At 36.7% G+C, this 13048-nt stretch overlaps 3 protein-coding genes across 12 annotated transcripts in view; 1 reads left to right on the forward strand and 2 right to left on the reverse strand.

The window, feature by feature from the left end:
• The first annotated feature begins 40 nt into the window (after positions 1 to 40).
• On the forward strand, positions 41 to 3173 carry LOC110817755 (glutamyl-tRNA(Gln) amidotransferase subunit C). Of its 3 annotated transcripts, none has more exons than XM_022046419.2 (7): positions 41 to 179; positions 997 to 1255; positions 1389 to 1429; positions 1587 to 1642; positions 2499 to 2550; positions 2632 to 2721; positions 2908 to 3173. In XM_022046419.2, the coding sequence occupies exons 2-6, from the start codon at positions 1028 to 1030 to the stop codon at positions 2705 to 2707; spliced, it is 453 nt and encodes a 150-aa protein (XP_021902111.1). In that variant the 5' UTR covers positions 41 to 179; positions 997 to 1027; the 3' UTR covers positions 2708 to 2721; positions 2908 to 3173. The 3 variants fall into 3 exon arrangements, with proteins under 3 accessions (XP_021902111.1, XP_021902110.1, XP_088064353.1); XM_022046418.2 differs by having other exon boundaries at positions 2926 to 3173; XM_088208227.1 differs by having other exon boundaries at positions 2632 to 3173.
• A 551-nt stretch (positions 3174 to 3724) lies between these two features.
• On the reverse strand, positions 3725 to 7879 carry EMB2421 (FAD/NAD(P)-binding oxidoreductase family protein). 7 transcript variants are annotated; one of them, XM_022046416.2, is made up of 11 exons: positions 7386 to 7879; positions 7166 to 7248; positions 6944 to 7079; positions 6260 to 6753; positions 6115 to 6162; positions 5730 to 5904; positions 5485 to 5597; positions 5296 to 5392; positions 4936 to 5155; positions 4560 to 4716; positions 3725 to 4367 (listed from the first exon to the last, which is right to left on the reverse strand). In XM_022046416.2, the coding sequence occupies exons 1-11, from the start codon at positions 7582 to 7584 to the stop codon at positions 3942 to 3944; spliced, it is 2148 nt and encodes a 715-aa protein (XP_021902108.2). In that variant the 5' UTR covers positions 7585 to 7879; the 3' UTR covers positions 3725 to 3941. The 7 variants fall into 7 exon arrangements, with proteins under 7 accessions (XP_021902108.2, XP_088064348.1, XP_088064346.1 ...); XM_088208222.1 differs by having other exon boundaries at positions 6260 to 6488; positions 6944 to 7063; positions 7391 to 7530; XM_088208220.1 differs by having other exon boundaries at positions 6260 to 6677; positions 6944 to 7063; positions 7391 to 7530.
• Positions 7880 to 8995: 1116 nt separating this feature from the next.
• D6PKL2 (D6 protein kinase like 2) overlaps positions 8996 to 13048 on the reverse strand; it is a 4818-nt gene continuing 765 nt past the window's right edge. For both annotated transcript variants that reach the window (XM_088208223.1, XM_088208224.1), the window contains exons 2-3: positions 11622 to 12702; positions 8996 to 10094 (exon numbers count right to left, since the gene is read on the reverse strand). In XM_088208223.1, the coding sequence (XP_088064349.1) occupies positions 9194 to 10094; positions 11622 to 12583 (1863 nt within the window). In that variant the 5' untranslated portion in view covers positions 12584 to 12702 and the 3' untranslated portion in view covers positions 8996 to 9193. The remainder of the gene's footprint in view (positions 10095 to 11621; positions 12703 to 13048) is intronic.

Raw genomic sequence — 13048 nt, forward strand, 5'->3', positions numbered from 1 at the left:
AGTCTTTGTTTCGGAGGAATTTGAGGAGTTTGCGGGAAAAAAGAACGGGAAAAAACTAGATTCCAGTGAGTTATTGGGAGCTTTTTGAACCTTCTTCAAGTTTTAGAACTGAGTAGCTGGGAGTGCGGCATAAATATTCGTCTATCGTCTTGGATTTGTAGCTTGACTTTCACGATTAGGTAAGGGCTTGTTAATTCTAGGTAACTATCAATGTTGTCAAATGGTTAACGTGAGGTTTTGATTGCTAATGTGGAAAGCGTAAGAAATGTAAGTTCGTTTAGTGGAAGATTGTCGATATTTTGGTTCATCAGTTTCTTCCCTGTGCATTATTACGGGTCGCAGTCTGATTGATGTGTGTTTATTTAATGCATGTTGCATGTTTGATGAAATGCCCCAAAGAGTGTAAAATATGATTATTTTTTTTTTTTTGTGAAAATAGAAGCTGCGGATTGTCTTGATGTCTGTGTAAACTGTTTTGTTTAAGGTGCTAGATTCGGTGAATTCTCTTTCCGCCATTCCTCTACCAGACATGAAGTTTAATCTTTTAATCTTCTTATTCTCATCTCCAAATTTATCTGGGTCCTTGGAAATGATTGATGAAAGTGCATGATTTATATCCTGCTTTAGGGCTTTTAAGTAGCACTTACTCTGATCTGTTGAGGTCATAGTTCGCATAAGAAAAAATGGAAAAGAAATAGATTATGAATATATGATGACAAGATCATGGCAGGTTGGTGTTAAAGAAAATGCATGTGCAAAAAGAATATTTGAGTAAAACGATGTGAAGTAGTCATATGCTTTTGACACCATGAATATGCATGCGTGTGATATATTTTGCTGGCTATCATGGTTAAGGTCGAAAATGTTGCTTTAAGGTTGACTGTTACAGGCTGCCTTGATATCAGTATGCTAGCCTTCGTTGACACTACTTGAACCTAGCTCTGGTTCTTTGCTCGTAATTAATAGTATTTTATGGAAATTTGAACTCATAAACAGGTAGCCAAGTGCTGGTTCTTTGCTAGTTAAGATGGGAAGTAGAGCTCTGCTTGTGCTCAAAGCTGCTTCTACGCCTAACTGTCATATCTTCCATCCCAAAATCAAAACCAGAGGCCTCGGCTTCTCTTCATCAACATTCCACTTTTTCTTTAAGTACAGTTTTAGAAATTGCTCATCAACAACAAGAAGGTATTCTCTTCAACCGCCAGATGTGCCCTGTCTAGCTGAAACTGCAAGAATTTCTCTTAACCCAAATGAGGTATTCATGCACTTACATTTATATACTAACAGCCAATCTCGAATTCTTTTTCTCCTTCTTTGTTTTTCATGTTATCGACTTTATTGGATTTTTTTTTTAGATGGTTCCATTTTTTTTTTCCTTTTCACCGCAGGTGGAAGAATTCGCTCCCAAAATTCGACAGGTTGTTGACTGGTACTTCCAAGAAGAAACCCAGTTGTCAATACTCTTTAAAGATCCTTTCTTTTTGCTTTTCCAAATAAAGAAAATTTCTTTTTTCTTAAACTTAACTGTCAGCATTATGACACTGCCCCTTCTTGGTTCAACACAAGACTAATATTGTCTCTTGCAGGTTTGGTCAACTTCAAGCAGTTGATCTTAGCAGTGTTGAGCCCGCCATTAGAGCAGGTGCAAATATGGAATCTCCCTTATATTTAGTATCATTTAATTGCCAAATAATTTAGCGTTAGCTAAATTATTAGTTGTCACATGCTTCACAAACGTTGTTGTGGCTGCATCTAAATCTGCTCATAGACTTAAAGCACTGAAATTCCCCCTTGAAGGTAACATTTTGAATTTTTAGTTGGCGAGAATTCAACATTCATATTGAAAGAATTAAATCTTATCTTCAAGAATTCAATTCGACGTGAGTCATGATAACTAAAACACTTGCAACTTGAGTCATCATAACTAAAACACTTGCAAAATATGTTCTCTTTTATCCATATTAAGATTAATATGAGAATTGAAAGCAGGAATAAATGATATTTGAATAAGAATTGAGCCAAATGCATCATAAGGGGCATAGCTATAAGGGATTTTAGATGACTCAAGTTTGAAAGAACAAGGCTTTTTGTCTTTGTTCTTTCTGAAGGAAGAAGGGTTTACTTTTTCTCTTTGGTTCAATTTTAGTTAGGTAAGTAGCTTGGCTTGCAGAAGTGTTCCTTGCCTGAGGGTTTCTATTTTTTTCTCCTTTTCTTCTGTGTAGTTTAATTACTATCTTCTTACTTAGGTTGATGGGTTCTATATTTACCAGAAAACTATTGCTGGTCTATTTTTACCACGAGATATGAAACAAAGCCGTAAACATGACAGAAGTTGACGTTGATTGCTGCATGTTATCGTTCTATCTTTCTCTTTTCATAAATCAGTATTGAAAGCCAAACTTAGGCTTTGTGGTTTAAGGAATAAATGGGATTCATGTGTTAATTTTTATGCCGCATACCTGGAGATAGCTCTAACATGTGTTGCTCTGCAATTTCAGACACCGAGGGCGATAATTTCCGTGGTGATCTTCCTGAAACATTTGAGAACAGGTGAGATTATTTTAAACTCAAACACCTGCTAGTTCGAATGTTCACAAGCATTTATGTTTTGGTTGATTTATTTCTCAACAGGGAGGCCATGGTAGCTTCTGTTCCAAGTTACGAAGAGCCTTATATTAAAGTTCCAAAAGTGTTGAATAAAGAGTGACCTACTTGGATAAGGTACGTTCATGAACTAAAAAACACAAAGATAAAGAATAGATAGTGGATTAATTTTATCAAATAACAGACAGTTTTTGAAGGCTCACACATTTAGAATTTTATATCAGTAACCAAGTGATCTCGATAGATCATTATTGTTTACTTTCAACTTTTTAATGCTCTCCGGAAATTCCGATTTTGGGTAAGACTTGATCTGAATTGTAGCTGAGATACAAGTTGGTTCAAGGAAGGGCTTCAGAGAAAAGATATTGCAGCAGTTTAAAAGAACAGTCACCTTTGCCACCGGAAGAAGGTAAAATCATTGCTGGGGGACTTGGGGGGATCGTGTTAGGAAAAGAGTCTTTTGTAATGTGTTGGTTGTTTTTCTGCATTGAGATTGAATCAAACGTGTATTGAATTGCATACATAATGCACAAAATTTTTGGAGAGGAATTCAATCCCCCATTCAGTCTCTTGTTTCTTTTTATTTATTTTTGGACAAATTACTTTCCAAAATTTGATATTTATAACAATTTGCTCTTATTAATTTGATTTATAATATTTTTCATTTGTTTTGTGTGTTTATTTATTTTTATTCATAACCATATTTTAGTTTTTTTAATCGAAGAAAATTAAACATTTGAAACAAATGAATAAACGTGTGAATCAAATTATAATAAAAAATATTAATAATAATTATATTATAACAAGTGATAAAATTTTTAAAATTAATTTGATAATATGCACTTTTTTTTTACTGAAATATTTTTGTTAGAAATTACAAATTTTTGTATTTTTTTTTTCTAGTTTTAGTTATTTTATTAAAGTTTAAACTTACAAGCACATTTTGACACATCTAATTATTTTTATTTTTATTTAACTATTAAAATTTTATATAAAAATAATAATTATTTATATAATTTTATTTTATTTTAATAAAAAAATAAAAAATTGATTAAAAATTAAATTAAAAATAATTAAAAAATAAAAAACTGAGAATAAAAACGTAATTTAAAAAAATGTATAAATTAAATAAAATTTTATTGAGAAGCCCAGAAGCCTCAAAAAAAAAAATAAAGAGGAACAATTTGAGCTACTCATACAGCTCAAATTTATAACCTTACTGAGTCATCTTACAGAAAAAAAAAATCTTGGCAACTGTCAACAAAGACAGCTGCAAAATGAATGAATTGATTTTATAAGAGTTAGATTTATATGTATATCTATCTATAAGCATAGAGTTACATGTTTATTGATTTTATTCCCAGTACAGCTGAGAAAACCCTTTTCATCTCTGAAACAGGATCCCCAACAACTCCAAACTTCTTCACTCTCCATGCAATATGTTGATCGGGCCTGACTAAAATTGCTCCTTTGTGTGTCATCTTATGCACACTCCACCACGATGGTGATGATGAACTTGATGCTCTGGGAATTTCCACAGCATCTACGTAATTGCCCCAAGGTGCCAATGCTGCCTTGCTGTCTCTCTCAGTTCCAGTTACGGTGCCATCCCCCCACAGGACACATACCTTTAGACAAGCTCTAAATTCCTTGGCCACCTTGAACGTGGAACGAGCAAGATGATATGACTCCTCCCCTGGTGCTATAATCAGAAGGAACTCAACCTTTTCTCCGGACACAATATCCAGTATGGAAATAACCTCCTAAAGAAAGAGATTTGATGAAATGAAAAACAAAGAAGATGGATAGAGTAGCCGGAAATTTCTTGTAAAGTAGGATACTCAACAAACAGTAGTTTTAATAGAGAGCTCCTAGAGTGTTGGAATTCAACAGAGACAAGCTTGGAGATACGTATTATCTGCTTTGAAATGTAAAGTAAATACCGAACTATCTACCTCGCTTGACGAATTTGACAATGCTCGGACATACATGTGAGGCAGCCTTGATCCTGGATCTGCAGAAGGCACATAGTCTCTCCGACGTCCAGTAGGCAGTCCTAGATTATCATCCACTGCACCATCATTGTCAGGAACAAGTGCTCCATCGAGATACCTAAGAAACTAACTAGATCAATTCAAGTTTGAGATTCACAGAATTTCCTGATCAGGGTCCGTTAAATTCCTGATCAGGGTTATTAAGCAGTAACCTAATGATGTTGTTTGAGCATATCAGCTCAATAACTTAGAAGTATATATCTGAAGTTCAAAAGATTGAGATTTAAGCAAATGCAATGCACGAATGTGGGAAAATGCTTAACCTAATGGGTGATACCTGAAGCCAAGGTCCTCCGCAGGAAACTGAAGTTGAAGGCTTTTTCCTTCCTCAAATATATGCCTGAGTCTGGCAAGCCTTGAAGATCCAAGTAGGCTCTTCTCATTAAGAACAGATTCTGAGAGCTGGGCACGGCCTATTGTGAAGATTCCATCTAAGATTGCCTTCTGTAGCCCAGAAGGTAAAACGGAACCAACTACATTATTAATAACTCTATGAACTGCAACACCAAGAAAAGAAATTTCCCTGTCAGGCTAATGAAAACCAGCATAGAGTGTTGAAACTAACAATAGCCACCTAAGCAGACAATCAATGGAGAAATGAAGAAATGGTTAATGTAGAAAAGTTTGATGTGATCACCTGAATTTGCAATAGTTGGATCTAGACCAAGGGCAGCAGGAACTGACATGGCTGCCTTGAAGTTCTGAACACTAAGTGACGTATTGAAAATGGCAATCTGAAGAAGACGAACACTGGATCTTAATGATTAAACTTCTTCGAGAAGAAAAAGATAACTGGGAACAAAGTTAGGAAAGATAAAACCAGTACCGGCCTACGTTCAGTTTCATAAGTCTCGAGTAGTGAAGATTGTGCAATACCCTTTACAAAAGCAGCTATCTTCCAGGCAAGATTGTGAGCATCCTGGATCCCAGTGTTCATTCCTGCAGGAATGATGTAGAATTTTCAAAATGAATTTTTTCCAAAACCCACGGTTCAAACTGTCGAGTTGAAAACAAATTTTTGTCCCACAAGCCAGATAAGCCTTAATGGTCTGCATAAAAGAGACAACTTACCGAAGCCACCAGCAGGAGGGAATCGATGAGCCGCATCACCAACAAGAAATATTCTATCGTCATGGGATACGAATTTCTCCGAAACTTCAGCATGCATAACCCATGGCTTTATGTCAATCACATCTAAGTCTGAAAGCTCTTGGCCAACCAATCTGACTATTAACTTCTTGCATATCTACAGGCAGTTATATCCTTCAAAGAGGCTGTTACATATGAGAAAGAAGATATGCTAGTCTACATACTGGACTTATAATTATGCATCAAAACTGCCTATAGGTATAGGGTTTCACATTCTTCAAATCTGGATATTCTCCTCTAATTTGACCATTTACGTGAAAATGTCTAGGAATTAATCAAACTATCTCTGTCATAAACTGAAACATACCGCAGGAGTGAAGTCCTCGAGATTTTGCTGTGGTGGATAAAATGGCATCTACAAGTTTACAAGCATTAACTAAAGGTGAGTATCCGGGGTAAAACTTTTATCACTATAAGGATATTTTAAAAATCATATAGAAATTAAGCAACACCTGCAATACAAATTCTCCTTGCTCGAGATCATGAGCAACGACAACCCCAATAGCTTCAGTGTTGAAAATGAAAAATAGCATACCGGGCCTATTATTAAGCAGGTACTGTCCCAGGTCTCTGCTAAAGAAATGAACACTAACAAGCCTTTGCAATTCCTTTTCACCTCTCATATTTATTCCAGCAATCTTCCGTATAGTACTTCCGGCACCATCAGCACCAATAAGCATACTGCACCGGATATTTCTTTCAATAATCTTGCCATCCTTGAGAAAAGAAACAGTTGCAGTAATGCAATGATCCGTGGCAGCAAAAGATACACATTCATGCCCCATTAGTATTTCTCTTCCCCTAAGTGAGCCACAGCTAAGACTTTCCAAAGCTTCAGATGGTTGAAGATCAAAGTTGAGATCTTTCAATCTTTTAAATAGTAACCTTGTTAGTTTATGTTGAGAGAAGTGTGCAACAGAGACTGGGCTGATAATTTTTTCAAAATCTGGTAATAACAAGAGAATAAAAAGAACCCTAACATCATCAAACATAAAAAACCTCACAAAAACTCCACATCATATAGTTTGTATGAATGAATTTTCTTGGGTCTAGCATTCAAATCCGGGAATCCTATCCATAATCAGTCAGGCTGAGTTGTAAACCTCAGAAATGGGGAAGTTAAGTGTAAATCATACCTTGAGGCTGCATGTGATCCACTGAGCCTAAAATAGACCCAGAGAGAGAAGTACAATATATGAACTTTCTCCATAAATCTACAGGTGGTTGGCACTTTTCAATCTCCTCCGCCAACCCATCTAGCTTACGAAATATCTACCAGTCAAAAATAAGAAGAAAAAAAAAATATGAAGCCTGGAGTTTCTTTTCCAGAAACCGAATGTAAAGAGAAAGAAACGAACCTCCATAGAACGGTTGTTGATGAAATGTGCCTGTGGGTGTTCAGAGAACGTCACTTTCTTCTCCAGAACAGAACATTTGACCCCTACAAAGTACAACAAAGAGGCGATATGTCAATCACTGCAATAAGCTACCCACAAAGCTTTCTTAAACCCAGAAAAAACCAGAATAAAATTGTCGTGTTCGGTAAGAAAAAATTAAGACTTGAGTGAAGAAAAGGACCTAACTTGGTGAGAAGAATAGAGAGCACGAGTCCAACAGGTCCTGCGCCGACAATCAAAACGGGAAGCACTGTATCATCGGCATTGAAAAGCTTAGATTCTGAAAAGGGTCTGCTTAAAAATGGGTACGATAATGCTTTGATTCTCGTTTTGGTGGTCGTGATGGCATTAAATCCTCTGGTAAACCTTAAAATCCCCATGATAAAAAGAACAGATATGTATGGAAAGAAGAAGAATTCAAGAGAACAAATTATTGGGGTCGTAGTTCTCGAGCATGAAAAGAAAAAGTCTATGGCTTTTTCAGTGCAGAAGAAGGGAAGTGGTGAAATACACAAGAACAAGAAAAAAAAGGCAAAAAAAAAAAAAAATTATTTGGGGTCGGTCTGCTACTCTTCTCCTGGCAGCAACCGAGGAAGAAGAAGAAGAAGGTTTTCCTGTTATTTGCGGTTGGTGTTTAATCTTTGTAAAGACTTAAAACTTGGGTTTCTAAATGCTTTTCAAGTAACAAGTACACAATGTTCTTCCAAAAAATGTATTTATTAAATTTGTTTTATCAATATTTTTATTCAGAAATTTCAATAAATAATTTTTATTTTTTGTGTATAGTATAAGTATATAATGCTTATAAATCACAATATTATACTAATGTTTATTAACACATGTATTATTTAGAAATCTTGTTTGCATATCAAAATTATGTATTTTCCGCGCCTTTATGATCGATAAAATACAAATTTTATGTGCATTATTGCCTATGTTATTAGGATTCTTTTACTATTTCGATCAAAATGTGCTGTAAAAATTACTACTTTCTTTCCAACTTCAAGTTATGTTTTTGCTAGAATTGGTAGGTTAAAATTTGAATCAATATTTAAAAATATTGTTAAATAAGCTCTATATAAACTCATCAGGCCATGGGTATCAAAATTCTAAAACTCCTGCCAAAACTTTTTGGTGGCAGACAGCTGCAGCCTGCATTTGCTCCTTCAAAACATAAAACACCACTAAAAGCATCTGGACATGCATCCGTTAGTTGTTTCTATGAAGACCCAAGTGGTAGAATTTATCCTGGAAGCAGAAGGGCGCGCAAGAGGTTATGAATTTTATCCCAAGACATAAAAAGGGACTCGAAGCTAGACACGATATGCCTCATTTCTTCTTAAAGAAGAAAAAGAATTCCTAATAAGCCTTTGACAAGGGGAAAGATATACGTATAAGATAAAAGAGAAGAGATCCTCAGGTTTGAAGTTTAGTCTATATTTGTTGTCAATGGATTAGTTCGAGAATGAGTGTAATCTAAAAAGAGGTTAGTATATGGTTGTTAATGGAATTGAAGTGACCAAATTCCAAAGAGTCAGTATTAATTTATGTCTAATTTCTTCATATATAAACGAACCGGAGCCAATCTGAATTAGTTTTGTAAGAAATCCGCTACAGAACGAATACGTTTGTTTTTCATCATGATAGTCAGAAAAAGAAAAGAGACATCCAATATCATATAATTGCCCTGGCCCCTTCATTGCAATCATCTCCAAGGCAAAACACAGAGCCTTCGTTGGCATCTGGCAGGGCAGCTAGAGTCCAGTTTCTGATTCACATGTGCTATTGAGATGAGATCAAGGATTATGCATTACACATTTAAAACTGTTAAAAACAAGGTGACAACAAACATACAAATTCCTCATCATCAACATCTATCAAAGAGAAAAACTTTTTATCCTCTCCTCCCCAACAACCCCTTGGATGTTCAGAATAATTCCTCCCTTAAATAAAACAATTTGCAGATCTGCAATCAAACACCAACTATTACTAAAAGAAATCAAATTCCAGATAATTATCAGAACCTTTGTGATCATGTGGGACCGCTGCAGGAGCGGCAGCAGCAACAGCAGCAGCAGCAGTCTTCTCACTCGATGATGCTGTTGGGGCTGGTACCCGTTCAATCTCAACAGGCTTCGGAATCTCAGGTGGAGTAGCGCAGCGGATCAATGCCCAATTCACACCTTCAAAGAACGGGTGTTGTTTAATCTCAGTTGCCCCTCTTTTATATGCCAACCTGTGCTGTGGTTCTTTTACAAGCAAACCCCTAATAAGATCCCTAGCTGCAAAACTGACTACTGGTGATTCTGGAAAACGAAGTGGCTGACCCACAACATTAAACAATGTTGCTCGGTTACCAGATCCTTTGAAAGGAGTTTTCCCAAACAAGAGTTCATATAGAAATATCCCAAAAGTCCACCAATCCACAGCACTTCCATGACCTTCACCCTTAATGATCTCTGGTGCCAAGTATTCATGAGTCCCAACAAAGGACATGGATCGCGCATCGGTTGGCTCTGCTATAAGCTCGGGTAATGGGCTGACTTGGTTTCCCATTTCATTTTTGGGTTTGCGATCCTTCTTGGACTTGCTTGAAAAAAGGCGGGGTGAGAAACAAGTTGTGGGAACAACACATGATGGTTGGATGCAGGATGGCTCAATGCAGGCAGGCTGGACACAGTAGACAGGGTTCTTACGTAATGGCTCAGACTCGAGAGATGAGGTTTTGACAAGAGTTGGACTAACAGCACAACGGAGTGAGAGATCAAAGTCAGAAAGCATTATATGCCCATCATCCCGCACAAGAACATTTTCTGGTTTAAGGTCACGGTAAATGATGCCGAGCATGTGAAGATATTCTAGAGCTAGCAAGACCTCAGCTACATAGAATCTGCAAGTTAAACAAGAGTTAGTTTCCACATGTTACAAATTCCAGAGACAGACATGCTTGTGTATTTGTGTTGTATATTGCAGAGATCATAAGCAAACAAAGTATCAAAGTTGCTAGAATTGAAAAGTTAAGAATATGAGGTCAGTTATCACATGCTTAAGTCTTGATAATTCATGAAGTCTGAGACCAGAAATCAGTAATCCATTCTGCAAACAACCTAAAGAATTTTAGTTACCAACACTAAGTAGTTCTCATTGTGTTAATATTTAGAACTCGGGGAAAACTAATACTTTGGTCCAGATTCAGAATTCCAGGTTTTGGTAGAGATTCAATTCAATTACATTTGCCAGTTGAGTGAAATTTGGTCAAATTTGAAGATCGGAAAGCCCTACATTCTACTTGAGATTTGATAGATGCAGCTCTAAGAGGCTCAGTAACCCATTCAATTTCACATAATTGAAGCTGATGGACTGCATGGTAAATATACCAACTCTGCCCATTAATTCACAGAGAGAGACAATAAGATAGCACCACATCATTCCAGAACAAAAGTAGACAGACCAATATCTACAATTCATGCCACTAACTTGCCTCAAGGTCTCATCAAATAATACTTTACAACTTACGAACTTAAAACTCACATATACAAATCATGGAATCTGAGAAACGAAGAATAAGCTGCCTCCGAGAAGAATAAAAAGCAAGGCCAATGGAACTCTAGCATTATATCGGGATTTATGATTTGCAATGCTTGCATGCATATTTCAATTTAGCTTTAACAAGGTAAATGCTAGGGTAGTTGCATTAGCATTCCAATTCAGGAATTGTGAATTTGAATTATGCACTTTATTATTCCTGCAGGTAGCAAGCCAAACAAGCACTTATTCTTTAACAAATACAAGGCCATCCAATATGCACTAAATTACAATCTGAAAAATTTCAAAAGCATTAAAAATGACTGATTAGTTTGCCTCAACTAGCAACATTAGAATGATTAAACAAAAGATGCTATTACTTCTGCCAGAATCCTGTGACTTACACCATGCTTTATAACATGAATAAATGACTAGTTCTGAATTTCATGACGGTACATGTGGTTTTTACCATAAAAGTAGTGAACGTACCATGGATAGTCCCTCACACAATGAGATGATTTGAATGTATTATGTACTAGAGTATGAAAATTCCAGTTGTATGTAGTACTTTTACATGACCGAAAAATTTACCATAGAATTTCCCCAGACATTTCACCGGGTAGCTGACAATTATGATTATTATTGTTATTGTTGTTTTTGTTGTTATTATTATTATTTTGCAACAGATGTTCCTAGAAGACTATTTGTTTAAAGGAAGAATTTTTAGAACCTAAAGAAAATAGTCCACAAGTAGACCTCCTAATGCAATCAGGCGACCAGGTTAATTATTGAAATACTCACTATGAAAAACCTAATCTAATAAAAGGAAGTGACAAGCACACACAACAAATAAAATAAAGAGAACCGCGTATTATATAAAAGTTTATCATACTTCACTGCCTGCTCAGGAAAATGCTTCCCTGGCTGTCTTTGCCTAAGGGTATGCAGGTCTCCTCCAGGACAGAATTCCATCACCAAACAGGAGAACTTCTCTGTCTCAAAGTGGGTGTAGAGTGTTGGAAGGAAGGGATGATCCAAAGACTGCAATATCTCTCTTTCTGTCTGGGCCCGAAGCAGCTTCTTACGGCTCGCTAAAGAAGCTTTATCCATTACCTTCATTGCAAAGTAACATTTTGTTCCACTCAACTCTGAGAGATACACACTTCCAATATCCCCACAGCCCAACCTCTTCAGAAGCCTGAAGTGACTTAAACCAAGAACCCCATCTCTAGCTCTGACAGCCTGGATGGCTTCCCACCTTATGTCATTGGCTTTATGAGGTTTGTTAATACTGCTACTAAAGCTGCTACAAGTGCTCTCATCACTCACGTCACTACTAGTGCTTCCTCTACACATGCTGCTCTTGCCACTCTCAACATAGTCAAGACGATCACTAATCTTGGCACTTCCACTAGTCTTGGCAAGGCTGCTGGTTCCATCACTAACTTTGGCAGACACTGAACTGTTCTTCACACTTCCATACTCTGAAGTTTTCTTTTCTTGATCAACAGAAATATCTTGTGAACCTCTAATCTCTTTAACTGAAGAATCCACTTCATTTGATGCTTGCTCAAGGGCAGCCAATAGAAAGGTCGAGTCAAATTTATTCAATGAAGAGTCATCAGACCCTTTTTTGTAAGAATTTGGTAACTTTTTACTTTCAGAAGCTCCTACAACCTTTTTTGGTGCATTTTCTACCAATCTGGGTATCTGTTCCGGAACAACAGGCTCAGCTTTGACAGTCTTTGAAACCTTTGAAGGTAAAGGCTTCAGCTCATCTACCTCTACTCTTTGAATGTTACAGGGCTTCTGTTGCCGTGCAGGAGACGTCCGAGCACTGGTTTTTGAGGCCATCAGAGGACTGGGAGAAAATTAGAAATATATCAAATTGAACAATTCCATTGCTCAGCATCCAATACCAACAGCATTTTATCTTTCTAGGAGCCCCCCAACAGAACTTTCTCCTCAAACAACTGCGGACAAATATGACAATCCAGTAAGAATTTACACAACTACTCATGAACTTGCTATAAGTAAGACCATTAAAGTGCACCAGATGCAAACAGTGCAAAGTTACAACTTTCTATTGCACAACCATAACCAGATGCTAGATGCATATCTGCAACCTGAATAAGAAAACACAACCTGAAAATACATTGAATTTCCACATATATTCCAACATGAGGGAGGTAGTTACCAGGAACCCACATTTCAAATGACTCAAAAAATGGTTCCATACAAGCACGACCAATCATTTAACTGTCCCAAATAGCCCCAGAGGCCTCCCAACAGATGAGACAGGTGTCAAAAATGCAAACT

This window comes from Carica papaya, chromosome 7 (assembly GCF_054855325.1).
Source record: "Carica papaya isolate Zhongbai chromosome 7, ASM5485532v1, whole genome shotgun sequence".
Lineage (NCBI taxonomy): Eukaryota > Viridiplantae > Streptophyta > Magnoliopsida > Brassicales > Caricaceae > Carica > Carica papaya.